The 27,175-nt window shown below is 57.6% G+C and overlaps 2 protein-coding genes across 13 annotated transcripts in view; one reads left to right on the forward strand and one right to left on the reverse strand.

Annotated features, from left to right (window-relative positions):
• Window positions 1–13,433, forward strand: part of SGSM3 (small G protein signaling modulator 3) — a 52,088-nt gene extending 38,655 nt beyond the window's left edge. For 2 of the 7 annotated variants that reach the window (XM_043562688.1, XM_043562687.1), the window contains 20 exons: window positions 2,506–2,625; window positions 3,078–3,163; window positions 3,627–3,693; window positions 6,414–6,622; window positions 6,701–6,808; window positions 7,666–7,809; window positions 8,049–8,244; window positions 8,625–8,770; window positions 9,003–9,227; window positions 9,611–9,665; window positions 9,887–10,014; window positions 10,127–10,282; window positions 10,452–10,506; window positions 10,652–11,013; window positions 11,184–11,254; window positions 11,384–11,432; window positions 11,509–11,594; window positions 12,311–12,433; window positions 12,549–12,609; window positions 12,863–13,433. In XM_043562688.1, coding sequence (XP_043418623.1) covers window positions 2,619–2,625; window positions 3,078–3,163; window positions 3,627–3,693; window positions 6,414–6,622; window positions 6,701–6,808; window positions 7,666–7,809; window positions 8,049–8,244; window positions 8,625–8,770; window positions 9,003–9,227; window positions 9,611–9,665; window positions 9,887–10,014; window positions 10,127–10,282; window positions 10,452–10,506; window positions 10,652–11,013; window positions 11,184–11,254; window positions 11,384–11,432; window positions 11,509–11,594; window positions 12,311–12,433; window positions 12,549–12,609; window positions 12,863–12,943 — 2,415 coding nt within the window. In that variant the 5' untranslated portion in view covers window positions 2,506–2,618 and the 3' untranslated portion in view covers window positions 12,944–13,433. Of the gene's footprint in view, window positions 1–2,505; window positions 2,626–3,077; window positions 3,164–3,626; window positions 3,694–6,413; window positions 6,809–7,665; window positions 7,810–8,048; window positions 8,245–8,624; window positions 8,771–9,002; window positions 9,228–9,610; window positions 9,666–9,886; window positions 10,015–10,126; window positions 10,283–10,451; window positions 10,507–10,651; window positions 11,014–11,183; window positions 11,255–11,383; window positions 11,433–11,508; window positions 12,291–12,310; window positions 12,434–12,548; window positions 12,610–12,862 lie in introns of those variants that run through there. The other 5 variants (XM_043562690.1, XM_043562689.1, XM_043562691.1 and 2 more) reach the window with 5 other exon arrangements.
• Window positions 13,434–13,568: 135 nt separating this feature from the next.
• Window positions 13,569–27,175, reverse strand: part of MRTFA (myocardin related transcription factor A) — a 215,355-nt gene continuing 201,748 nt past the window's right edge. For 4 of the 6 annotated variants that reach the window (XM_043562685.1, XM_043562686.1, XM_043562683.1 and 1 more), the window contains 8 exons: window positions 24,976–25,151; window positions 24,310–24,441; window positions 22,436–22,689; window positions 22,087–22,258; window positions 19,927–20,931; window positions 18,846–19,010; window positions 18,478–18,538; window positions 13,569–15,056 (listed from right to left, as the gene is read on the reverse strand). In XM_043562685.1, the coding sequence (XP_043418620.1) occupies window positions 14,539–15,056; window positions 18,478–18,538; window positions 18,846–19,010; window positions 19,927–20,931; window positions 22,087–22,258; window positions 22,436–22,689; window positions 24,310–24,441; window positions 24,976–25,151 (2,483 nt within the window). In that variant the 3' untranslated portion in view covers window positions 13,569–14,538. The remainder of the gene's footprint in view (window positions 15,057–18,477; window positions 18,539–18,845; window positions 19,011–19,926; window positions 20,932–22,086; window positions 22,259–22,435; window positions 22,690–24,309; window positions 24,442–24,975; window positions 25,152–27,175) is intronic. The other 2 variants (XM_043562684.1, XM_043562681.1) reach the window with 1 other exon arrangement.

The following is a 27,175-nucleotide window of genomic DNA, read 5'->3' on the forward strand; positions in this document are numbered from 1 at the left end:
AACTGTACGTGGGTCTTTTGTAGGCTAATTTTTTCTGTATAACGAATAGAGGCATCTACTTCAAAACATGTTACAAGGATTAAATGATGACATGATTTTAAAACTTCTCAGTCCCTTTAATGTAAAAATATGTAATGTTCTATCCAGCACAAAACTCTGATTGAAACCAGGCCCTACATATCTGTTACACTGAAGGAGGACATTCGGTTCTCATTACCGTCCTTGAGCAGAACAGGCAAGGCTAGGACAGCTGACCTGTTAGGGAAGCAGGTTCTGCCATCTGGCTCTCAGTGGAGCTTGTCTGGAAGCAGCTCTCCCAGTTGGGCAGCAAGGCCTCCCTGAGGGGCATTTAGGCCAAATGTGGCATGGTCAGGGTGAGTCTGAGGCAGGGGTGGAGGTTAGTGACCAGTTGAGCTGCACTTACTAGCTACGAGATGACTCTTGCCCCCAGATTTGCAGATAGGTCTTTGAAGAGAATGGGGACTTTTTTCACATGGCCACTGTGAGCATAGGCTCGAGCTAAGGCACCTATGGGGTGATGTTTTCTCAAAAGTTCCCTTTGCTTTTCTTTTTTGCTTCTTTCTCAGTCACCTGACCCTTCTGGCCTACCAGAATTCTGTGGCAGAGAGCCTGGAGAAGTTCTGTGGGCCAGAACAGCAATGGCCACCTGAAAAATTGACAAAAGCAGATGTTTCTTTTAGGTCTGGGTCTGGGTGAACATGATTTAAAAAACTGGAAGGCAGCTTGTCCTAAAATATTTCAGCCGACTCTCCGTATTGCTACTTCCTTTTTATTTCACAGAGTCCAAGCCTTTCATTCCATAGTTGGAAATAAAAGGCTTCATATTCAGAAAAGGCTGAAGAAGCTATTCCAGAAAATGCATTTCTGTTGAAGCTCAAGTAATAACAGATTCTTTTTAGATCTAATAGGAGCAGGTTAGAAATGGGAAGTTAGAAATTGAGAGGACACGCCAGACAATGGCTTTTTCTTATTTTTAAAAATTGAAATATAATTCACATGCTATAAAATTTACCATTTTTAAAGTGTACAGTTCAGTGGTTTTAGTGTTTCATACTGTTGTGCAACTGTCACCACTATCCCATATTCCGGAACATGTTTCTTCTCCCCAAATGGAAACCCTGTTAGCAGTCACTCTGCAGTCCCACTGCTCCCCCCATCCCCAAGCTTGGCACTCACTACCCTATTTTCTACCTATGCATTTGCCTTTTCTGGACATTTCACTTGAATAGAATCCTACAGTATTCATCCTCTTGTGAGCGGCCTCCTCCCTGAGCGTAATATTCTCATGGTTCGTTGATAGGGCCGCACGTATCAAAACTTCACTTTCCTTTTTACAGCTAAAGAGTTTTCTGTTGTATGGACAGTTCATACATTTTGTATAGCCATTCGTGAGTTGGCTTTTTTCTCCTTTTTGGCTAAAATGAATAATGCTGCGGTGAACATCCCTGTACAAGTTTCCGGGTGGACATGCTTTCATTTCTCTTGGGTGAATAACTATAGGAGTGGAATTACTGGTCATGTGGGAACTCCGTGTTTACCTTTTTGACAAACTGCCAGACTGTTTGCAACAGCAGCTGCTTAATTTTATATTTTAAGTCCCACCAGGGATGTGTAAGGTTCCACTTTCTCCACGTCCTTGTCAGCACTTTCTTTTTGTTACAGCCATCTTAGTGGGTGTGAGGTGGTATCTCATTAAGGTTTTGATTTGCATTTCCCTGATGAGCAGTGATGTCCAGCGCCTTTCACTTGCTCTTTGGCCACTAACATCTCTTTTGGGGGGAAATGTATATGTGGATCTTTTGCCCATTTTGTCTTTTTTATTGTTGAGTCCTCATTTTGTGAGAGGACAATAAAAGGGAGGGAGGCAGGAGTTTCAGTGGCAGCAGGAGAGATCTAAATTAGATTGCGGTCTCTTGGTTTCCCAGCTGCAAGGCTGGTGACAAATATGGTAAAGCTGGACGGCTGGGTGATGTTGTAAATGTCAGTATTGAGGTGAATTAGAGGCATTGATCCAGAAGCTAATTTGTGTTCTACTGAATGGTTCCTCAAAGATTCTGGCTCGGGGAAACTGATTCATGGAGGTTTGGGTGGTGGCTGGTTTTCTCTTTTCTCTCTTCTCTTCTCTTCTCTTCTCTTCTCTTCTCTTCTCTTCTCTTCTCTTCTCTTCTCTTCTCTTCTCGGAAGAAATATGTGCCTGAGCCTAGGGCATCCGGAAGTCTGTATATAGGATTCCCTCCTTTAACAACAGTGGGAACTGAGTGGACACTCCCCTTGGCTCACAGAACTGTTGAAAACATCAACAGCTGCTTCAGAACATATCCTGTGTCCCCTCTCAGATGAAATGGTCAGAATAGGAACCTTTTCTTTCAAGTGTGACTTTTCCTTCTCACTGCCCCTCAGCCAGCAAAATCACAGTGGTGGGTAGAAAAGACACCCAGCAGAGGGGCTGCATTAGAATGACTTTCCCCTCTGCTCTCCTTCTAGGCCAAATGTTTCTGGACCAGATGAAGCCTGAGGAGCCTTCCAGCTGTATGATAATAGGCTAGGAAGCCTTCTGAGTGTAGATTTGCTGAAGACTTGCCCTGCCTCTCTGCACAATGTCAGGTGGGAGGCAGGCCCGGGGCTGGAGATGGGTGAGAGGCTGCCCAGAGGGAGGGGAGGGTCTCACTTGGGAGGGCCATCCAGTGGAACGGAAACAGGCAGACCTTTGAGGGTAAGAGTGGGAGAAAGGAGGAGGTCCTCCTGCGGGTCATATAGGATTACCATAACTTTGCTCAGATCTCCAGTATCCCCGAACCTCACGCTTGGGTGGAGGAAGAGCCAAGGAGATGAAATTTGGTTATGTTTTGTAACATGTGGCTTTTTTTCTTTTCCTTCCTCCAGAAAGTTGCTCATCTAGGTCTCTTCCCCTCCCTCACCATCCCACTTCAGATGGTGCAGTCCCTTTGCTGTTGGGCGCCCTTGTTGGGGGGAGTGGGGGAGATCCCAACTTGAATTTTTCCCTGGAATGCTCTGAATTTTCTTCGTCTCCTATTCCTGGTCCTCCTCGATTTTAGGAAGCCACACACCTTCTGCCAGTGGCCCCTTCTCAGCCCTGACTCCAAGCATGTGGCCCCAGGAGATCTTGGCCAAGTCCACGCAGGTACAGCTCTGCTCCCAGGCTGTGGCGCCAAAGGGAACCTACTGCTGTAGCTTCCTGGGAGTGGGTAGCCACACTCCTGTGGTCATTCAGGCTCAGAAGCCACCATCAGACATGGCATCTTAGCTCTGTGTCCTCTGGGAATCAGTCATTAGGTCGGAGGAAAAGTATTATGGCATCGTGTGCCCGTGTTATTAGGATGCAGAGATGCATAAAATCTGTTTCTTACCCTGATCTTATTATCTTTGACCTCTAAGGAGAACAAGGAAAATGCTAGGCCAGTTTGAGAGGGTGGTGGCCCCTGTAGCTGAGTGATAACCACAGAGGGTTCAAGGAAGGGTGGCCTTCGATCTGAGTCTTGAATGCCAGTAGAATTTCAACAGACAGCAATGTAGGTGGCATTTTACAGAATTTGTGGTGCCAGACCTGTGGCCATACAACTGACTCTTCCTCATCGTGGTTCTAGAAGGAAGAGTCAGTGGAGCAACCAGAGTTCTTCTATGATGAGTTCGGTTTCCGCGTGGACAAGGAAGGTAAGATGGAGCCCCTGGTGTAATCTTGCTGGTGTCTCTTGTAATCTTGTTGGCGCCTGGAGCTCCAGCTCTGGTGACTCTCACTGTGCAGCTGTGACCCGGGCTCTGGGTGTTTCACCTGCTTCTTCATCAACAGTGCTGCATGCTGTTACAAGTATATGGAAACTTCTGATTTTTTAAAACTTAGATTAATTTTATTGATCTTCACATCTGATAATAAAAGCAATAATGTTCATTTAGTGAAGTTGAAAAATACAGCAAAGTATAAAGATAAAAACAAAGTGACTCCTAATCCCACAACCTAAATATAATTGCTGATATTTTAGTTTATTCCTTTCCTGGTTTTGTGTGTGTGTCTTTATATACTTTTCATAACTAAAATTATGTCATCTATTCATTTTTTATATTGCTTGTATAGCATTCCTTCTGTTAGTTAAGACTTTTTTTTTTTAAGTTTATTTAGTGTGTGTGTGTGTGTGTGTGCGCGCGTGCGTGTGTGCGTGCGCCCGCACACACACACAGGGGAGGGGCAGAGGGAGGGACAAAAAGAATCCTAAGCAGGCTCTAGGGGCACCTGTACCCCAATGTTTATAGCAGCACTCTTAACAATAGCCAAATTATGGAAAGAGCCTAAATATCCATCAACTGATGAATGGATAAAGAAATTGTGGTTTATATACACAATGGAATACTACGTGGCAATGAGAAAGAATGAAATATGGCCTTTTGTAGCAATGTGGATGGAACTGGAGAGTGTGATGCTAAGTGAAATAAGCCATACAGAGAAAGACAGATACCATATGGTTTCACTCTTATGTGGATCCTGAGAAACTTAACAGAAACCCCTGGGGGAGGGGAAGGAAAAAAAAAAAAAGGTTAGAGTGGGAGAGAGCCAAAGCATAAGAGACTGTTAAAAACTGAGAACAAACTGAGGGTTGATGGGGGGTGGGAGGGAGGGGAGGGTGGGTGATGGGTATTGAGGAGGGCACCTTTTGGGATGAGCACTGGGTGTTGTATGGAGACCAATTTGACAATAAATTTCATATATTGAAAAAATAAATAAAAACTTGTAAAATAATAAGCATAAACATAAAAAAAAAAAAAGAATCCTAAGCAGGCTCCACATTGTCAACGCAGAGCCCGATGCAGGGCTCGAACCCATGAACCGTGGGATCATGACCTGAGCCAAAATCAAGAGTCAGACTGAGCCACCCAGGCGTCCCAGGACCTCTTTAAAAGCATTTTTTCCAGTGGTTGCATTATATGCCATTATAATGGATTTATCATAACATTTTATAACTACTCTTATGTAAGTGAGCTCCTAGGCCATTTCCATTGTTTTCTATTCTAAATACACCTGCTGGTTCCCAGGCGGGCTGTCAGGAAGGCTGTCTGCCCGAACCCAGGCCAGCCTAGCCCAGGCCAGCACTAGCCCTGCGGGAGTTTACTGGGCTGAGGCCAGTCCTCTTCAGGTCGCTCACGTTCCAGTTCTGACACAAGTTTTCCTTGTTCTCTGGTTTGCTGGCAGATACATGGAAGTTAAAACCCAGGCCTGTGAGGAACACAGGGAACTCTCTAGCATAATGGAAATGATGGGGACCACATTGAGACATTTGTTTATTGATACCAAAGTATACACTTAAAATTTGTGCATTTTGCTGTGTGTATGTAAATTCTCGAATGGTGAAGTTTTGGAAAGCTGAGGCTGAGGGCGAGGCTTTACAATGAGTGAGAACAAGGGTCTTTGTAAGGCTAACGCTCCCTTGTGTTGCCTGGTGCCCACAGGAGCTTTGTCAGTGTTCACGCGACCATTTCAGGGGCCGTCCGCGGGTTGTCCACCCTCCACTGCTGCCTCCCCAGTGCCTCGAACAAAACCAAAGGTGGTCTTGGCCTTGTGGAATTCCCAGGCAGCAAACAAATAAATGCATGCTGGGGGCAAGAAGAACTCTGAAGAAATCTGGGGCTGTGGAGAAGGGAGGTGGATTGTGTGTTAGGTGATGAAGGAAGGCTTCTCCAAGGGGAGACATTTGGATGGAGACTAGGAGGAAGTGAGGCAGTGAGCATAGCCGGGGGAGGGAATAAGAAGGACAGAGATCCTGAGCTGGCAGTGGACTTGGTGAGGAATAGCGGGAGCCAAGGGAGCAAGAGGAGAGCAGTAGGCGATGAGGACGGAGGGGCCAGGCTGGAGAGATGTGGTCACCGAGCCTCGTGAGGCCTCTCGTCTGAGTGAGCAGAGTAACGTGGTCTGACTTGTGTCTGGCAAGGGGCGCTCGGACTGCTGAACACCTTTAGGGAGGCAGGGGTGGAACCAGGCGAGTGAGAAGGCCTCCCGATGACCCAGATGGAAGTCAATGACTTGGTCAAGGGCCATATCAGAGGTGGTAGAAGTGGTGAGAATCTGCCAACATATTTTGCCTGTGGGTTGAATGTGGGAGTAAGTTGAGCTGGAGACAGAAGGGCTTCTGAGATCTAAGCCTGAGCATCTGGAGAGTGGAGGGGGGGTGTCTTTGGATCTGGGAGGGACTGGCCAGGGGCAGATTTGAGAGAGAAATTAAAGAGCTCGCATTTGCTCGTGAGGATGCCTATTGGACATGCACCTGGAGCCACAGGAAGCTGTTGGAAACGTGGCTCTGCATTTCATTGGCCAGATCTGGGCACTGGACCCAAAGCCCAGGGCCTATCCCTGCTCACCACTGCATCTCCCGGCTCTATCCTGGCAGACGGTGCCAACCCCGGTTCCGGCAGGCCGTCAGGCGTGTCTCTGATGGAGGACCCTCCACAGAGACTGCGCTGGCAGGCCCACCTGGAGTTCACCCATAACCATGACGTGGGGGATCTCACATGGGACAAGATTGCTGTCTCTCTGCCCCGCTCTGAGAAGCTTCGCTCCTTGGTGCTGGCGGGCATCCCACACAGCATGAGGCCACAGGTGAGGCGGCGAGGGACCTGCAGAGGGCCCGCGGGGGTTCAGGTGTCCCACCGGACGCTCATGGAGGCTCCCTCTCAGCTGTGGATGCGGCTCTCTGGGGCCCTGCAGAAGAAGAGGAATTCTGAGCTGTCCTACAGAGAGATGGTGAAGAACAGCTCCAACGATGAGACCATTGCTGCCAAACAGGTGAGGCTGGGACGGCACCAGGGGCCCTTCAGAAAGTGCTTTCTGGTCAGAAACTACGTGTGGGCCTGCAGGAGGGCGGTAAGCCGCCTGGAGTTATGGGGACCCACCCTGTTGGTCTGTCCTTGGCAGGGGTGGCCCAGGAGAGCAGGCAGCTGTGTGGCGGCCCTTCCACTCACAGACATGTGTCTGGAGCAAGCCTGTACTTCCTGGGTCCCTGTAGGCAGAAGGGACCATTGTTAAAAGATGACCAAACCTGGGTGCACATTAGGATCACCTGGAGACTTTTTATTCTTTAAAAATGTTTTTGAGAGATAGTTTATGCAAATGTGCATGCACATGCACACACACAGGCACGTGTGCTCGGGGGAGGGGCAGAGAGAGGAAGAGAGAATTCCAAACAGGCTCCACACCATGAGCATGGAGCCCAGTGTGGGGCTCGAGCCCATGAACCGTGAGTGAGATCATGACCTGAGCCAAAATCACGAGTCAGGTGCTTTATTGATGGAGCCACCAGGCACCCCTCACCTGGAGATTAGTATAGATTTCCGGGCCTCATTCTAGAGATTCTCATTCTGTGATTCTGGCTTGAGGCCCAGGGATCTGTCATTCTATTTTTGTAAGATCCCCTGGTGAATCTGGTGGTATCAGCTACACGCTAGCTGAGCTCTAATCCTGAAGGAAGCACATACGCTTTGACCCAGAGCATTAGGAACCCTCATTCTGGGTGAGCCTGCCTGGGGTTTGTCTGACACGGAGGTCTCCCAGCCTCCCTCACAGGGTGGTGCCTTAGGTGTCACCAGTGTGGAGGGTGCGGGCCCGCATCTCACAGGGCCTCGTTGTGGGTGGGCTGCTGGCAGATCGAGAAGGACCTGCTCCGCACCATGCCCAGCAACGTGTGCTTCGCCAGTGTGAGCAGCATCGGGGTGCCCCGCCTGCGCAGGGTTCTCCGGGCGCTGGCCTGGCTCTACCCAGAGATCGGCTACTGCCAGGGCACGGGCATGGTGAGCACATCCTGGAGGGGGAAGGGGGTGTCCCCGCACTGGCGAACAGTGCCGTCCCGGGCGGTAGGATGGGTGGTAGGGCTGGAGGTGGGGGTCCCCGTGGAGGGCCGGGGCTGCCAAGTATGTTGGTTCCAACCCTGAGGAGAGCGCGCGGTCTACGATGGGACCTCCGGGGCGGTGCCGCTTCTAGTTCACACGGAGACCCGGGTAGAGGCCCCTTGTCCCCCTGCCCTGGCCAGGTGGCTGCCTGCCTTCTGCTGTTCCTGGAGGAGGAGGACGCTTTCTGGATGATGTGCGCCATCATCGAGGACTTGCTCCCCGCCTCCTACTTCAGCACCACCCTGCTGGGAGTCCAGACAGACCAGCGGGTCCTGCGCCACCTCATCGTCCAGTACCTGCCTCGCTTGGACAAGTTGCTCCAGGAGCACGACATCGGTAAGGGCCAGCACCCACCCTCTTCTCTGGGGTTGGGGGTCCTGTGTCCCTCTCAGGTATCACAAGTCTGAGGTCCCCAGATGCAGCCAGCAGCGGACAGAGCAGCCAACTGCGTTGGGAGGCAGGCTCCCACCTGATGATGGCTGAGCCTAGACCCAGCACATCACAGTCTCTGTCGTGCTCTTGTTCTCGGACAGCCTGTCTCGTCCCTCCCCTTGGAGTGGTCAAGGCTCTTGCTGCTCTGTGGGAGCTACCCTTCAGCTTCTCCCCAGCTTGTGTGCCTGGGAGCCACCCCCGCCCCGACCTTTCATTCCATCCCCTGCTGGCTGTGTTGGCCATCCCTGGTCCCAGCCACAGGGGGCTCCTGTCTGTGTCCACAGAGCTGTCTCTGATCACGCTGCACTGGTTCCTCACGGCCTTCGCCAGCGTGGTGCACATCAAGCTGCTGCTGCGCCTCTGGGACCTGTTTTTCTACGAGGGCTCCCTGGTGCTGTTCCAGACCACGCTGGGCATGCTGCGGCTCAAGGTGCTGCTGTAGCCCTGTCCCCACTGGGGCCGGACGCAGATGCTCTGGCACCCCTCCTCTGGGGGCCGAGTGGGGTTCAGCCTTCAGCTTCCTGTGGCCTGAGCACCGGCCCCTCCTGAGAGGCCCACGGTGGGGGGGCCCCTACCTGAGGACAGTGAGCAGGGTCAGCTCACGGGCCTGACATTTGGCGGTGACGCTCCCTCCCCCCCACTCCTTCCCTCGTGTGGCTCAGGAGGAGGAGCTGATCCAGTCCGAGAACTCGGCCTCCATCTTCAACACGCTGTCAGACATCCCTTCGCAGATTGAGGACGCGGAGCTGCTGCTGGGGGAGGCCATGCGGCTGGCTGGCTCCCTCACGGATGTGGCCGTGGAGACGCAGCGCCGCAAGCACCTGGCCTACCTCATTGCGGACCAGGGCCAACTCCTAGGGACCAGTGCCACCACCAACCTGTCACAGGTGGGCCCATGAGGAAGGAGGCCCTACCTCACCCCCAGCGTGGGGGTCCTCGAGGAAGCCCGAAGTGAGAGAGGCTGCAGGGAACCCGCCAGCCCTTCCTTGCTCTGCTGCCCCCTCCCCAGCCCGGTACCCGGGGCTTGGCCCAGTCAGACCACAGCTGTGGAATGACCCGCTGCCCTTGGCCTTCTGTGCATCTCTGCTGTGACCTGCCGTTTGGCTGTGTGGCAGACCCAGCTTTGAACCGACTGCATTTCTGATGCTCAGAGCTGGCTGCGGAGGCCGTTTCAGATGAGGTGGCACAAGTGAGATGTTGGCCCCAGGAGGAGCTCGGTTAGCTTCACCACCCCTGCCGGCTGCCGCTGACCCACACTCCCTGCCTGCAGGTCGTGCGGCGCCGGACCCAGCGGAGGAAGTCTGGCATCACCTCCCTGCTCTTTGGTGAGAACTGCCATGGCTGCCGGTGCCAGGCTGGGTTCAGGGACTCCTTCCCTGACTGCGAGTTCCAGCTTGCGGCTCCCAGCGCCCCAGCAGGGCAGGGTGGCGGTGTAGACCAGGAGGCGTCCATCCTCAGACCCCCACGCGGACCCTGAGCATCCTTGGGGTTGGGGAGGGGGTGCAGGCCAGGGGCCATGGCTGCTATAGCTCACTGGGGCTCCCAGGGGAGGACGACCTAGAGGCGCTCAAGGCCAAGAACATCAAGCAGACGGAACTGGTAGCCGACCTCCGGGAAGCCATCCTGCGTGTTGCCCGCCATTTCCAGTGCACAGACCCCAAAAACTGTAGTGTGGTGAGTTGTGGGCTCGACTTGGGGGCTCTCCCTCCCTGGCCCCATCCTGACGTAGCGGAGGCCCTGGCGAGGAGGCGCCTCTCCTCAGTGGACCTCTCTGCTGTTGGGGCAGGAGCTGAGCCCAGACTACAGCATGGAGAGCCACCAGCGGGACCACGAGAACTATGTGGCATGCTCACGCAGCCACCGGCGCCGAGCCAAGGCCCTGCTGGACTTCGAGCGACACGACGACGATGAGCTGGGCTTCCGCAAGAACGACATCATCACGGTGCGTGGGCACGTAGGCGCAGCTTCAGCGAGAGGTGGGGAGCTTGGCAGCGGGAAGCAGGGTGACCCCGGGCCGCCCGGGATCTGTCCCCGCTCCACCCACATGGCTGTAGGCACGGGGCCCGGGCAACCAGAGCTTTGCTTCCTCCTCCTCTCTGCCTACCGCGCAGATCATATCTCAGAAGGATGAGCACTGCTGGGTCGGGGAGCTGAACGGCCTGAGAGGTGAGGCCTCCGTCTGGAGGAGGGGTGGGCCAGGCATTGAAACCAGGAGCCCTTCTGTCGCCCTCCGGCCTCAGCAGGAGCCGGGCTCCCTCAGCCTGCCGGCCTGCCCTCACGCGGCCCCCGCGGGGCCCTGCTTCCCCCGCAGGCTGGTTTCCAGCCAAGTTTGTGGAAGTCCTGGATGAACGGAGCAAAGAGGTAAGAGGGCGCACAAGGTACGGCTGCCCCTGGGAGCTGCTGCCGCCGCCTCAACCCTGGCGCGTGCTGGCTGGTGGCAGTGGCTGTGAGGACGGGGAAGGGGGTGTCTGGCCGCAGGCGTGGGACCGGGGCCTCTCAGACCCTGTCCCCCGCCATCAGTACTCCATCGCGGGGGATGATGCTGTGACAGAGGGGGTCACGGACTTGGTTCGAGGGACCCTCTGCCCAGCTCTCAAGGCCCTGTTTGAACATGGGCTGAAGAAGCCGTCCCTGCTGGGAGGTGCCTGCCACCCTTGGCTGTTCATCGAGGAGGTAAGTCAATGGCTGGACCCACGTCCCCAGCTGTCCTTCTCCTTGAGCCCTTCCTTGGGCCCTGTAGAGCTGGCACAGGAGCTCATGGGTGGCAGTATGCGCTCGGTTGGACTCTGTGACTTTGATCTGGTACCTATCCTGGTGTCCCTCACACTCACCTTGACCCCCAGGCAGCAGGCCGGGAGGTGGAGAGAGACTTTGACTCGGTGTATTCACGCCTGGTGCTGTGTAAGACGTACAGGTAACAGGCCCAGCCGCCCTGCCTGGTGTCCTCCTGGCAGGGTCTCCTGGTGGTTTTGTGGGGAGGGGGTGGGCACAGCCCGAGCCCTGCACGTCAGGGCAGCCACGGCAGCTTCGGTTCCTCCCTCAGGTTGGATGAAGATGGCAAAGTCTTGACCCCGGAGGAGCTGCTCTACCGGGTAAGTGGGTGGAGGGTGGTGCGGGCCTCCTGGGTTGGCAGCTGGAGCCCCCGGAGTGACAGCTGGGCCCTCCCAGGCTGTGCAGTCTGTGAACGTGACCCATGACGCTGCACACGCACAGATGGATGTCAAGCTCCGTTCCCTCATCTGCGTGGGACTCAAGTGAGTATCTGCCCACCGCGGGCCAGTGACCGTCCTGTCAGATGAGTGGTAGCCTGGGCCGTGGGCCTGTGGGACAGCGGGGTGCCTGTGAGCTGGACAGACGAGGCAGCTGGGGTGCCCTCCGGGGTGCCAAGGGCCTTCCTCAGGTGCGAGACCAGCCATCGTTTTGTGGGCTGGGGAAGGCACACACTTCAGCAAGGTGACCGGTGAGGGGGCTCACCAGAAACGAGGCCGCCACAGAGAACTAGGGAGGGGCACCTGCCTGAGGGTAACTTGGGCATCTGTGAGGCCCAGACCTGGGTCAGGGTGAGTGTGGTGTCTAGATTTGCCACTTGGCAGAGGGGGCAGCCTCCAGACTGCCGTGACCCAGGCCAGGGTGGGAGGAGGGGTGGTTTGTGGCGGCAAAGCTCCCGGAGCTCAGAACGTGGCTTGTGGGCCTCACTCCGGGGCTGACCAGCAGGGCTGAGGCCCCAGTGAAGCAGGTGTGGTGGAGTCTGACACAGAGGGAGGGAGCCGGGACAGGGCTGAGGGGAGCGAGGGCCATGGGGACAGGGGCCCTGGGGGATGGGTGGGCCCCTGCGCGTGTCCCTCAGTGTGGGGGAGCAGGGCGCTCCGCAGAGACCTGGCTAAGAGCGAAGGCGCGGTCACCTGATGAGGTCACAGCACAGGGAAGGCAGCTGGGGGTGGGCAGCCCACTCTTGCCCGCTTGTCCCCAGCGAGCAGGTCTTGCACCTGTGGCTGGAGGTGCTCTGCTCCAGCCTGCCTACCGTGGAGAAGTGGTACCAGCCCTGGTCTTTCCTGCGCAGCCCTGGCTGGGTCCAGATCAAATGTGAGCTCCGGTGAGTCCCCGCCCCTGCTTCGGAAGCCCTGCCCCGTGGCTTGGGGTGGGAGAAGCCGGGGCAGAGCTGCCCTGAGGGAGACTGACGGCCTCCCCACTCCCTCCCTCACCTCCAGCGTTCTCTGCTGCTTCGCCTTCAGCCTCTCGCAGGACTGGGAACTTCCTGTGAAGAGAGAGGTGGGTGGCTGGGGTCAGTCCTCAGCCCCACAGCCTGTCCTCCCGTCTGGGGGCCGCCTGGGGTGGGGCAGGCCAGGCAGCTGAGCTGGCAGATCGCCCCAAAGCTTCTGGGCCGGCTGAGGCGGGAGGGCCCGTGGGGACCCCGAGTGCCAGCATCACCTACACAAACCACTCCGGCCCCGCCGCCTTGGGCTTTCCTCGCCGTGGCTCTAGCGCCCGTGCGCCCATGACGGGGGACTGTCCCTGTGTGCAGGAGGAGAAGAAGCCACTGAAGGAGGGTGTTCAGGACATGCTGGTGAAGCACCACCTCTTCAGCTGGGACATAGATGGGTGATGCTCCTCCTACGGTGGCCGTCAAGCCCACACCTCCCCCAGGCACCCGGCTCCCGAGCAGCCCCCTCCTCAAGCAAGCAGAGAACAGCACGGTCCTGGCCGGTCTTGGGCCTGCTCTGGGATGGGGTCTGAGGTGGCCCAGGCCCATTCTCAGCTGCGGGGTCAAGGGAAAGACGCACTGGAGCTCTGGCCAGGCACCACGACACAGCGGGACGCCACCTGGGGGCACCCAGGAGTGTCACGGGAGGACAGTGGGAGGCAGGAGCAGAAGGTGGGGCTCAGCCTATCTTTCCTGGTACCCAGGGGAGGGCTCTGCACAGGCATTTACAGAGACCCCAGGCCCTCGTTTCACAGTTTGTACCGACCAAAAACCTTGTGAGGAGGTGGAGAGCCAGGTCTGTTGTGTCAGTTTTTTGCTCAGGAAGGGGATGGGGGTGGCCAGAGGCTCCCTGGCCTCTATTGGTTTGTAAATAAAGTGTGTCTTTGAGAAATCACCTCTTGTCTTCTGTCCAGCCAGGGCCACAGCTGTATGTCCAAGGTTCTGTCCTTCCTGGAATCATCTAGAAAGCCTAGGACCCAGCCATACCACCCACCTGTTCCGTGGAGTGAACAAAAATGGACCAAAGTCAGTGTTTTTGTTTTTATTTTAAAAAAGTCCACACAGCTTCCCGACCTCTGTCCCGGCACTGGTTTGGTGATTCCACCCCTAATCCCATTAATGATAGTGACAGGCCAGAGGGAGCTGAGGAGGTCTCAGTTTGAGGGCTGACGCCCCCCCCCCCCCCACAACCCCCCGCCACCTCCCATCCCAGGGCCATGGTGGCTGCGATGAGGCAGCGGGACGGAATGTGGGCGGGTGGCCAAGGAGGCACCTCTGCCCTTGTGGCACAAGTATGAAGCAGGGCACAGGTGGGGCACAGGCGGTGGCAGGGTGTCTACATGTCAAACACGCGTGATGGGGCTGACGAAGGCTGCATCTAACCCCAGGAGCAGTGGTCTCTGGGCCCTTCTATATTGTGCACAGGATGGGAGGGAGCTCCAATCCACCTCCCAGCCCCCAAAAATATATGTATATATATGTATGGCGATATAGAATATAGAGGTATATACACCTGTACAGAAAACGTTTGCCACCAACCGTTAAATGGTTACACTACACCAAGACACTAAAATGGCAAGGGGCTCCCCTCCCAGAAGCCTGGGACCCTGGGGTTGGCATCGAGGGAATGGGGAGGTAGAGGCCCAAGCTGGTTTCTTCCCTCATAGGGAAAGGGGACTAGAAGGAAAGAGAGTGACCCTGGGCCTCGCCTGCCTGAGCCAACTGCAGCCAGACTGCACCTCCGACCTCACAAAAGGAGGTCAATAGAATGGCCCTGGCCTGTCCAGGCCTCCTGAACTCTGGGGTTAGACCAAAGCTGCTCCTTGGCAGCCTGTCTCCTTGGTGAGTCTGAGCCAGGGGGCGCGGCACGGCCTGCTCCAGTCTCCTGGGGCGGGGAGAGCAGGGACTGTGATTGTCAGGACTCACGACCACACAGAGGTGGGATCAGGCTCTCCCCAGCTTCCAGCCCCTCCCATCCTGGCCCTGCAGCCCGAGAGCTACAAGCAGGAATCCCAGTGGAGTTGCAAGTCATGACCATCGAGGAAGTCCGTGGAGAAGAGGCTGGGGGTGGTGGTGCCGAGCGGGGCCAGGCTGAGCACGGGGCCTCCCGACGACAGCTCCAGCCAGTCCATGCTGTCCAAGTGGCCGTCAGCCAGGTCCAGGCCCACGCTGCTGGGCTCGGGGGCAAAGTGCAATTCCGAGGTGTCCATGGGCGAGGGGGGGTGGTCCAGGATAGCAGAGCTGCTCAGCATCTGGCTGTGGAGGTCGTCAATGAGGGAGAGGGGCTCTGGCCCCTCGTGCCCGCTGGTCAGCAGGGGCAGCCCCGTGCTGCTCTCCAGGAAGTCCTCCAGGCGCCCAGGGAGGGCAGGTGAGCCTGAGGGAGGTGGCGTGGCCTGGGGGAGCTCGGCGGAGGGTGGGGACGGTGCGGCCAGGGGCGACCCGCAGGTTGCTGTCGAGGGGGGCTTCTCTTTCCCTGGTAGGGATGGTGGTGGCTCCTTGAAATCTGCTGAGATTTCTGCCAAGCAAGAAAGTGAAGGGATGTCAGAAACCAGGCCTGATTAATCAGGACCCGAAGCTGGCCCGACTTTCTACCACATACAAAGGTTAACTCCAGATGGGCCAAAGGTCTAAATTCAGGAGCTTAAACTACAAAACTCTTAGAGGGAAATGGGAAATCTTCACTGGACTTGTCAACGATTTCTTGGTTGTGACACCAAAAACACAGGTAACAACAAAAATACACACACTGGACCATATAAAAATTTAAAACTTTTGTGCGTTGAAAAGACCATCAAGAGAAAAGATAGTCCGTGGAATGGGAGGAAATGTCCACACACCATGTATCTGATGGGTCACATCCAGAGTGAAGAACTACAACTCGACCCCAAGGAACCGAAGGCAGAGACCCCACAAGATCTGCAAAGGACCCGTAAGGACAGGAAAAGATGCTCAACCTCATTAGTCACTAGGGGAAATGCACGTCAAAAGTATAAGGAGACACCACCTTGGGGCGCCTGGGTGGCCCAGTGGGTTAAGTGTCTGACTCTTGATTTTGGCTCAGGTCATGATGATCTCACAAGTTCAAGCCCTATGCTGGGGCTCTGTGCTCTCAGCACAGAGTCTGCTTGGGATTCTCTCTCTCCCTCTCTCAAAATAAATAAATAAACTTAAAAAGAAAAAAAAAGATAACCACCTCACACCAAGTCAGCTATTAATTTTTTTAAAAAAATCCAAAGTGTTGGTGAGGATGTAGAGCAGTCCGAAACCTTGTGCGTGGCTGGTGTGAATGAAAATGGCGCAGCCGCTGCGGGAAGCCATGCAGGCTAGTGGGCCGGTGTTCACAGCAGCAGTACTCACAACAGCCAAAGGCGGAAACAAGTCAGGTGTCCATCAATGGACGAGCAGATGAGCAGCGTACTCTATCCCTACAGCGGGCTACCATTCGGCCACAAAAAGGAAGGAAATTCTGACACCTGCTACAACACGGATGAACCTGGAGGGCATTCTGCCACGTGAGGCAAGCCAGAAACCAAAGGACAAAATAATATAGGATTCCACTGATGCGAAGCTCCCTAGAATAGGCGAATTCAGAGCCAGAAAAGAAAACAGAGGTTACCAGGGGCTGGGGGGAGGGGAAGGGGGAGTTACCATCTACTGGGAAACAAGTGTCAGTATAGGATGACGAAAAAGATCTACAAATGGATGGTGGTGATGGTTGCACAACACTGTGAATGTATAATGCCACTGAATTGTGCATTTTGAAATTATTAGAATGGCAGATTTTCTGTGTGTTTAACCACAATAAAAAAAAAAAATTCTGCAGAAACCAGGCTTGCTCCTGGCCCTCCGGGGCCTCTCCCCACCCCCGTCCCCTCTGGGCATGACGATCTTCCCAAGCTCAGTCTCCCCAGCTGCCACCACGGGGGGCCCTGCTGGCCTCCACCCACCCCATTCAAAGGCCATTCAAAGGCCCTCTCCGGCACAGTTGCCCTGGCTCTGGCCAGTTGTGTGTTTTTTGGGTGGCAGGCAGCACGCCCGGCTCCCATTCTCTGCCATCTCTTCACTGCTAGGGCTCAAGGCTTGGCCGCCTCCCTCTGCTTCCGGCACAATCTCGGTTTTGCCAGGAACTCCCCCTGTCTGTGCCCAGGCCTCTGTCCCGGGCTCTAGACCAGCCTCCAACAGCCTGCGAGCACCGCCCAGCCTAGCCGCCTCAGTGCCACCTGTGCTTGTTAGAAATGTACCCCAGGCCCCACTGTAGACTCCAGAACCTGTGGAGGCTCCTAGGAATCATGACCTTGAGGGGAACAACAGCTATTAAGCTCTGTGGGATTGCTTTTTTGAGATAAAATTCACCATTTTATTTATTTTTAAAAGATTTTATTCTTTAAAAGAATAAATTACTTAAAGTAATCTCTACACCCTACATGAAGTTCCAACTCACAACCCCCAGATCAAGGGTCACATGCTCCACACAGACCGAGCCAGCCAGGCGCCCCCAGGAGTCACCATTTTAAAGGGTACCATTCCATGGCCGAGCTCTTGCTTGACCGGTGCATCTCGCTGACCCTCTCCCTACACCGGCACTAAAGCCCTCAGAGAACCTCCACAAGCTCCCACAGCTCCCACCGGGCGCCGTGCCCTCCCCGCACTCAGGGACCTTCTCCGCCAGCATGCGAACAGGCTGGCTCTCTGCTCCCTTCGCAGGAAACCCTCTGCAGAGAGCTCTCCAGACCAGCTGGCTCCTCCACCCTCAGGCCCTTGCCCACGTCCCACTGCGGAGCCCTGGTCGAGGCCACCACTGGCCACCACAGTGCTAACCCCGTGACCAGGTCTGGGTTCCCGTCTCCCCCGACTGCCCGGTGACAGCCCCGGACTTCAGGACTTCACCATCTTGAAGGCACCCTCCCACTCTGCCCACGGCCAGACGTCACCTGCTCGTGCCCCTGGGTTCCGCCTCACCCTCCTCTCTGCTCGCCAGATCTCCTGGCTCTGAACGTCAATCCCGATGACAACTCCCAGTACCTGCCTTCACGTGATAGACTGCCCTGCTTGGCGGTCTCGGGAGACACACCTGAGCCTGACGGGCTGCACTGATGCACCCCAGTGCGCCCCCTGCGTCTCCCCCCGAAGTCCTGCAGCTGCAGGCTGGTGACTCAGGCCGAACCCTTCATACCCTCTCGTCCATGGCTGCTCTCCTGTCATCCCGCCACATGCCTAGTCCGTAAGAAAAGCAACTAGCTCTCTGAAATACACCCACACTCAAGTGCTTCTCCACTTCCCTACCACAGCCTGACCCAGGCCCCCTGGCCTCACCTGGATTCCCACAGCTGCCCTTCCAGCTGGAACAGCCTTCCACTTGACTTCATCCAGAGCCCAAGTCCTGCTCGGCGCCCGTGAGGGCTTGTGCTCTGCCCCGACGTGCACCTCCTCCCCCTCCTCTCCCTCCTGTGCTCATGCCGCTCCTCCAACACACCTGGCCTCACGGGTGCCCCTCAGGGAGCTCAACAAGGCCAACCCAACGCTCTCAGGCCCCTCAGACCCTCCCCCGCCCCGACTTTCCATAGTATTTACTCCTCACACGTGACAGAACTCACTCGTCTACGATGCCTCTCCTCACACTAGACCGTGCAAAGGCAAACGTCTCCGTTTTGCTCATCACTACACCCCATGCTGCGGGGACAGTGCCCACCACGCGGTGGGTGCTGGGGTAAAACACTGCTACTTGAGGGCTGCACCCCCTGGCTGGTTCTTGCCCAAGCCATGGAGATGGGATGTGTCTCAGCTGTTGTTACATCCAAACTATGGGGCCTTTCATCCATTAAGTGTCCTTTCCATAACTAGACAAAAACCAGTAAATCAACCACCCCAGGACTGAAAACAACCTCTGAAGAAAGGAGAAGGTTGGCTGGGAGGCAGCTCGGGAGTCTGGGCTTTACCTCCACTCTGAATAAGAATGTCAAACAGGTCATCCATCTGCTGGCTGGAGGAACCATTTTCCTGTGAAACAAAATAGCAAAAAGAAAAAAAAAAAAAAGATGACAATCTAGAACAGGAGGCCCCCAGCCTGGCTCAGGGCAGAGCCCCTTCCTTCTGCCCTTGAGCCAGCAGCCAAACCTGCCGAGTCCACCGGCCTGTGCTGAGGCTCCCAGACAGAGCTCGCTCATTCTGCCCCCCGGCCCCGCAAGGCCCACTCTGACCCTGTAACACCCACTCCTGCCTGCCCCTATCCTCCAGCTGGGCTTGGTGGGGGGATTGTGGGAGCCCAGCCCAGGCAGCCCCCCACCCTGGCCAGGCCCCAGTCTACCTTCTTCACCTGCTGTCTGGGCTGTTGGCTCACAGCTTCCTCATAGCCAGGCGGCTCCTTCTTCAGCAGAGAAGTGGGGGTCCCAAAGAGGGGCTGTGATGGGTGCTCTGGGTCCATCTGGGCTGGTGGGCCAGGGGCTGCCGGAGAACCAGGCTGGGACAAGGGCTGGACAGGAGAACAGTGAGAGAACCGGTGGCGGCATGAGGAAAGGAGGCCCAGGGCCCCGCACAATCCGGGACGGCAAGGCAGGGGCGCCCACCTTCTGGGCCGGGACAACTTGTTAGCTGCCCTGGCCTTTAGGAAGCCTGCATGGAAGCCATCGGGGCAGAAAAGGATAGGGGATGGGGGAAGCCCTGACCTCTGACCCTGCAGAAGGTGGGGTAGACATGAGGCCGCTGGCCACGTGGCTTTGGTACCAGCCACCTGGGAAAGGAGGGGTTCTGGGCTCCTTCGGCCTCTCCTCCCTGTCTGCCTGAGGCTGCTCAGGGGCCTCGGTCTCCCATCCTGAGGTGCCTGGTTCCTGTCACTGTCCTCTCCTCCGCGCCAGAGCTCTGCAGGGCCGAGAAGCCACGCGAAGCCTAAAGCAGCCTCACCTTTGGACCGGCCAGGGTGGAGGGTCTGGGCCGTGAGGGTGGCAGCAGCAGGGAGCTGGCTGCCAGCACAGCTTAGTGGGGCACAGCTGGCTTCTCTGGGCGCGGGAGGGGAGTAGGGCTAGCACCAGGCTCGGCCTCTCCCAGGCAAGGGCTTCCCTGACCCTCACCGGGGCCTGTCCCACCCCTACGGAGCAGAGGCAGGCATGGTCCCTGGCCTGGGTGGGGGCTGCCCAGGTCCAGAGCTGGGCAGTCCCTGATGGCTCCACCCTCGTGGCTCTGGGGTCCTGGGCAGCCCCCTTAATCTCCCCAAGTCTCAGTACCCGTCCTTGGTGACACGGGGATGGTGACCCCTCATTTTAGAGGATCGAGTGGAAGTTGAAGGGAAACCAGCCCAGTCTGCCCAGCCATGGGGGCGCCTGGTAAACGGGGCTGTCACCGGAGCATCTTCACGGTCTCCCCCAGCCCCTGCCCCTCCTCCGCCCAGGTACCTGCTGGGGGCTCCCGCTGGCCAGGCCGGGGCTGTCCACGTTCTTATTGGTCACGGTGAGGACAAGGTGGGTCCCTGTGGAGTCGGTGATGAGGGTGGGAGGTGTGACCCCCCTGAGGACGCTGGGGCCCTGTGGGCCCAGCAGCAGCTGGGGAGCGGGGGCTGGCTCAGGCTCCGGCAGCACGGCTTCCTGCTTCACCACCACGGCTGGGGGCACCAGGGGACAAGCGTCCGCGTGGTGGGCAGTGGGGGCCGCCAGGCTGGGGCTGAAGGGGTGTGCGGGACCCGGGGGCTGCCGGCTCAGCTGGCAGCTGGAGAAGCTGTTTTCCTGCTTCACTGGGGTGCTGAGGGGGGCGGGGGCGGGGCCGGGCTGCTGCGCCCGCTTCTCCTGCTCCAGCTGCAGCCTCAGCCACTCCACGAGCTGCTGTTTCTGGCGCAGCATGCGGGTCAGCTCCTCGATCTGCTTGTCCTTTTCCTGCAGCATCTGGTCCTTGTCACGCCCCTCCAGCTCGGCCCGCACCCCGGGGCTCCGGCAGCAGGACCCGGGCCGGGGGCCCTCCTCCTTCACAAGGATCTGTAGCGGTGAGGCCTGGAGGGTGAGCTGGGTCAGTGGCGACGTCACCATCTCTCCAAAGGTGTCCCCGGGTGTGGAGTTCTCATCGCCCGTGCTGAGCAGTGAGCGCTCTGAGGGGGTGGGAGACACGGGGGGTGTAGAGCCCGTGCTGCCAAATTTCACCACTCCGTTACCGGTCACCGTGGCCACCACCACCTCAGCCGGGGCCAGGCCCGCTGCCACCAGGGCAGGCCCCGTGCTTAGCCGGGTGGCCGGGAAGGCGACCACCACCTCACCAGCCTTGGGCAAGATGGAGGGGGCAGCAGGGCCCTTGGGGGCTCCTGGGGCAGGGCTGACTTGTTCCTGGTATGCACGCAGGCGCTCGATCAGGTCTGTCTTGGTGCCTGAGACGGGCAGTGACCGCAGCTTTAGCTCCTGCTTCAGCTCCGCCACCTGCAAGGGGCCGAGAGTCAGGGCCGCAGAGCGACAGAGAGAACTGGGTCCAGGCAGGAGGGCAGTCGGGGAGGTGGGAAGGACGAGCCTTTTGTCCACCAGGATTCATTCGTCTGGGTCCCGCTGGTACTTCAGATACAGGAGCCCCTGCCCCTCCCACAGCCTGGAGGGTGAGACATGTGTGTGTGTGTGTGTGTGTCCTGGGCCCATCCTCCTCCATCTGGGCACGATGGTCCCTCAGCTGTCCCCAGCCCCAGCGCAGTACCTGGTGCTCAATTAAATACTTAATTGAACCAACTGGATTTTACAGGTGAGAAAACAGACCAGAAAAGTAAAATGACTTCCAGATCTCACCCAGCAAGCAGCAGAGTTAGATGTTAAACCCAGGTCTGATGGACCCTGGAGCCTGTGCCTAGCCACCCACACGAGGGCTGCATCTTACTGGGGTCGGATCATGACTCGGGAGGGGCTGGTCTGCTTCTGAGGACAAACTCTCCAGGGAGAGTTTGGTCTGTTCCATCTTCTGATCAGGGCAGAAGAAACAGGCCAGGCCCTGAGCATGACCCACCCTCTGAGGTCCCAGGACACGAGCAGGGTCAGTGTCCCAAGCCCCAAACTATTTTCCCAGGCAGATGAACCACGTGTGTGCAGCACATTCAGTGGGGCGCTAACGGACAAAGTAGAAAAGGTGGGGAATTGAAGTCGACGGCCCCACATTTGAATCCTGGCTCTGCCATGGGCCGGGTCTGAGACCTCCGACGAGCTCCTCTGTCCTCAACACCTCCACGTGCTCATCCCGAGGCAGTTGGGACAGTCCCTATTTCTCATGCCGCACGGCAAAGGCGAAGGAAGAGCAGTCATATAAAAAGGCTTGGTAAGCCCCAAGGCCCTAGACAGACGCCGGCTGCGGTACTTAATGGTAAGGACTGTGATGACAAGGCAGGTATCACGATAACCAGGGCCAGGCGAGCCTGGGAGCAGGTTCTAAGGGCCTCTGCCGGAGGAGACCGGAGTCCGGAGCTCTGCTCTGCCTACCACCGCCGTGGGTCTTACACCGGCTGCTTTCCACACATAGAAACACTAGGCCAGACCCCAGGGGGAAGGCCAGCCTGGCGGCGGTCCCAGTGTCCCAGCAGGAAGGGCTCGCCCACCTACCTTCATGTCATCCAGGTTGGCAGGCAGGGCTCCCGGCTTGCCAGTCAGTGAGGTGCTGTTCTGACGTGCCAACCCACTGGGACCAGGAGCACCCGAGCTGGAGCCGCTACCGGTAGTGGAGAGGCTGCGTATCGGGGGGGCCCCGCCGCTTCCCGGAGCCTCACCTGCGGGCCTGAGAAGAAGGAAAGGTAGCGATGAGAGCCTGGCCAGCATCACCCTTGGGGCAGAGACGGGTGCGGGGCGTGAGGATCCGGAACAAAGCCTCCTTAAGGATCTGGGTTCACCCGCACCAGGCCCGGCGTCGGCCAGTCGGGCGGGGTAGGGGTGATGGTGGCGAGCGGGTTCCTACTTTGGCGGGGCGGGCAGGATGGTCTGGTAGTTATAGTGCTGCTGCTGCTGCTGGTTGAGGATCTGGAGCTGGAGGAAGAGCTGCTGCTGCTGCAGGATCTTGGCATAGGAGGAGTCCATGGCGGGCGCCCCCTTGTCCTGCTTTTGGTCCGGGGGGATGTACTGGTGATACTTGAGCTTCTTCACCTTTGGCTTCAGCTCCTTGGCTTTCTTGCTGCGCTGCGACTTCTCACTGGCAGACTTGGGTTGGCTTTGCTGAGGGCAGAGGAGACAGCAGGCGCCATCAGGGGGCAGCGTCGGGCTTCTGAGAAGGACCCGTCCGCTCCCCCGCTACCGCTACCGGACAGCGGCCTCATCAGTGGCCACAAGCGTGCCAGCGGGGAGGCCAGGCACAGCCCTTCTTTCTTAAAAGAGCCTCTGGCCCGGAGACTAATCAACCAAATGCAGACGTCGCCATGACCTCCAGCTAAGAGTAAACACAACAAAGTACCAAACAGCTGGTGGATGGAGCTCAGAGCCTCCACATCAGGTACTTTAGGAGACGTGTCACCCCGAGCGCTGGGGGCTGGGAGCCAGCCCACAAGGCCGAGGAATCCCCCGCGCAAGAGGAAGGGGAGACCAATAGATTTACGCTGTTCTTTCAAATGTGTATGGATAAAGAAAGGCACCAATTGTGCGATAAGGAACAGGCTTGAGGTGGATTTTTGGGGGGAAAACTCCGACATCTGTGGCCGCCAGGAATAGACCCCAGAGGTGAGAGGCACCCGGAAGAACAAACGGCCTGGGCACTGCGACCCTAGCGGGGCAGCTCACTGACTCCTCTGGGATGGGGAAGCCACACGCTCGAAACTTCCTGCCAGCAGCAGGGCCTCGGGGGGCTTTGCAGAGATGGTGCACACAGGGTGGGGACACCACACAGGAGGTCACTAGGGAGCCCCATGAACAAAAAGGTAGCAGCCGGAGGCACAGCAAGGACTCGGCTCCAGTGAGGGAATGGGAACCTGGATGGCTCCCAGGCTGGGAGCAGCAGCAGAGGCACGCGGCTGGCTCCCAGCCAGGGCAGCGTGTGTGTCGGGGGGCAGATGGTAAGATGAGAGGGAGAAGCAGGTGGGGCAGGAAGGAAGGGAAGCTGCCCCGGGGTTGAGGGGGAGAGCAGAGGTGCAGGCGTGGAGAGGCAGCAGTCTGGAGCGAAATCCCGGAGACCCTGAAGTAGGAGGCTCTGTGGGACAGGGAGGACGGACCCTGGGTCATGGGGCTGCTGAGCTCCATGAACCTCAGTGCCCCACACGGTGTCCCCCACACCAAGGTCCCCCAGGAGGTGTCTTGGGGATTGGTGGTCAGCCTTGTCCCCCAGACATGTTAGGTCAGGTCTTGGAGGAAGAGAACAGAAAATGCCCCGGGGCACCTGGCTGGCTCAGTTGGTTGAGCATGCAACTCTTAATCTTGGGGGTCATGGGTTCAAGACCCATGTTGGGTGTAGAGATTACTTAAAAATAAAATCTTAAGAAAAAAAAAAAAAAAGCCCAAAGCAGCCCCTGTGTGACCTGGCGCCCATTATTTCCCTTCTCAGTTTTGTCACTCCTAGAGCAGACTTCGATTACTGCCTCATGTGGTGGCAGTAGACCAGAGGGGTTGGGTGGGGGTGTGTTTTTGCGGGCAGGGCGGAATAAGAGCCACTGTGCTCAGGAAATGGCAGCTACAAGGGTGACAGCCAGCGTCCGCAGAGAGAAGAGGAGAAACTCCCATGTTACTTCCGTGACCTATGTTGGTGCACTCCCCCCGCCCCCCACCCCCAGCTGGCCCCACACTGGGATGAAATCACGGCAGGGCTTGGAGGGGCCCAGGGAGGGGAGGGCAGCTGCTGGGGACCTGTACCTTAATAAGCGTCGGGGTGGGCTTGGCAGGGGGGGCTGTGGTTCCATTGGTGAGGCTGGGAGGCAGAGGAGGCTGCTCTGCCAGGAAAAGTGTTTCTCCGGAATCCGGGCCCACTGGGAGCTGAGACACCACCTGAGAAAGGGCTGGAGGTGAGGACAGCCTCCCTCTCCCGCTGCCCCAGGGGGCACGACCATTATCAGGGGGTCCATCCCAGCCCTGCCCTGCCTAGAGGCGGCTACAGGCACCTCCTCCAGAGCCATCGTGGGCAGGGGGCCACCGGTGGGCAAGATGGGAGGTGGGGTGAGAACCCGGCCCCCAGGGCAGGGTTGAGGGAGCTGGAACATGGAGACACAGAGGGCAGTGAAAAGGCCACTGAACTGAACTCGGGAGAAGCAGGCTGTTCCGACTGGACGCAGGGACAGGCCAGGGAGGCTCAGGAATCTTGCTGCAAGGCAGCCCCAGCCCGGGACCACAGGCTGGCGAAGTCTGGCCAAAACGGGGCCCGCTGCCGACACCTCCCCGCTCCCCACCACTGCGACTCAGGCAGCCATGGACATCCCCAGCTTCCCCACCACACCTGGCCCAGGCGAGACCTCACCCTGGGCAGCTCCAGCAGGTCTGGGGCCCTTGGGGAGCAGGGAAAGCATCCAGCAGGGGCAAGCTCACCTGAGTGGGGGATAGGGTGGTGGCACTGGACAGTGGCTCGCTGACTCGGGCTTCCAAGGGGGATGGCGCCGAGCCCTGGGACTCGTGGCTCGCAGGCTGCTCAGGGGATAAGGCATCACTGCTGTCCTCATCGAAGGAAGAGCTGTCCGCTACTTTCGGGTAATTCACCTGGCCCACTGAAAGCCAAAGCCACGGTGAGAGTCCACCTCCAGTGCCCGCGAATGGGAAAGGGGGTTGTCCCAGCAAGGTGCCCACTCTGGCCCCTCCTCACCCCCAGCGAGAAAGACCAGCAAGAGCCCCAGGAGAGCGCCTCTTCAGGACCCGCAAACAAAGGCAGGAAGAGTGCTGGCTACTAAGCTATCAAGTGCTCCCTTGCTTTTGACTTCACTGTGTCCAGTCCCCAAGGTCAAGCCCGACTTTCCCTCCCTCCCTGCCTCCCTCCAGCCTGCAGCCTCCTTCATCTCATCTGCTTCCCTGCTGTTAAACGCACTTCACTTCCATCCTATGGTGGCACAAAACTCTTCTCTTCCCCCAGAGGCTTGTGGACCCTGCAATGAGGGCTCCTCCCCGGGGCTGCCTCCACTTCCTAAAGGGCAGGCACAGGCTAAGGGCCTCCCGGAAAAGGTACACCTGCTTGCACAGGTGAAACAGGATCACTGAAGTACAGTGACCTCCCTTTAGTGGCCTGTGACTCCCAGAGACCCAAGACCTGGCAGCAGCGGCCACCAGAAGAAAAGCCCCCCTGCTGGCTAGAAATGCCCTGCCCCGTGGTCAAGGCCCCTGGCCGCCTCAAGTGCACGTGCTCCTGGGGCCAGGCTGTGAGGGAGAAGCAGGGGGAGCAGGGCCCTAGTGTGGAAACGCCAGGACACAAAAGGAAGGAGCAAGTAGGTATTTCACACGATTCACATCACAACCCCCCCCTCAGTGCCGCTGGGGGAAGAGGTTCTGCGCTGGTCTGCCATTCACACGGGAGGGACTGAGGCAGCGGTCACAGCACGGAGGTGAGCTGTCGGGCATGTCTGGGGAAATCTGCTGTGGTGGAAAGACCACAGATGAGGAACAAGAACACACTAGTAACTCTCCCAGCAGACTCTTCCTCTCTGGGGCCACAGCCTGAGGCTCTCTGCTCCCCTGGGACCAGGGAAGGATGTGCCTGAGCTTGAAGCTCCGGAGCCCGGGATGCCCATCGCTGGGCTGGCTCCTGTCCTCCGGCAAGGCTGGCTCCTACACCTCCTTTCATCTGCCCTGGCAGGGGCCACATGTGCAGCACACGGGGGAAATGGAGCCCCGTTACTGTCATGTACTTCAGGCCAGTCACACATCTAGATTTCTCCCACTTCCTCCCAGCAAGGAGACACGCCACGGGACGGCAGCCACACGACACCCAGCACCGGACGGCGGAATCCCGGACGGAGGAGCTTCGGCTCCACCCCCGGGGACAGTCCAAGCGGAGGGAGTGGCCGGCCACACCGGAGAAGCCCAATGACCAGTGCGGGCCAGGGTCCCCGCAGAGTGCATTCCTCTCCCTACGGTGGCCGGGTCTGGGCCAGGTGCAGGGTGTGGAGAGACAGAGTCCCCGCCCTCTGACTTTGGTCCAGTCGCCTCTGCTTGAGGGAAACACAGATGCTGAGGAGAGGCTCAGGGAGGACTTCTTGGAAGAGAGATCTTGCCATGAATCTTACAGATCAGCTGGGGGTGACCTGGGGGAGGGATGCGCGTGTGAGCACGCGAGTGGCAGCCGTGTGCTGGGAGTGGCCGTGGGGAGTGTGTGGGGAAGACAGCGGGAGGCCAGCCTCTGCAAAGCCCCTGTCAGGCCCCCACCTACAGCGGGCCTCAGGACTGCCTGGGCTCCCTCCCGACTCTCCACGGCCAGCTTCTCCTCCTCCTCCACAGACCTGGCCTGAGTCTCTCCCCTCCCATCCTCCCATCTCCTCCTCTGACTCCTTCCTCTCAGCCACACACCTGCATCGACTTCTCCTCCCAGCCCACCCTCTCCCTCCCCCTTCCTTCTCCGCTCCCTTCTTGAACAAACGGCCTGCTTTGCTGTCAGCGCTTCCTTGCCACCTACTCATTCCCCAAAACCCACAGGATCTGGCGTTGGCTGGCAAATGCTCCTTTCTCTCAAGTCACCACTGGTCACTACGTACCCCGTCCTCAAACAAACTACGCCCTAACACGCCCACGGGCCGCTGCCCATGCT

The sequence above is a fragment of the Prionailurus bengalensis genome, chromosome B4, assembly GCF_016509475.1.
Source record: "Prionailurus bengalensis isolate Pbe53 chromosome B4, Fcat_Pben_1.1_paternal_pri, whole genome shotgun sequence".
NCBI lineage: Eukaryota > Metazoa > Chordata > Mammalia > Carnivora > Felidae > Prionailurus > Prionailurus bengalensis.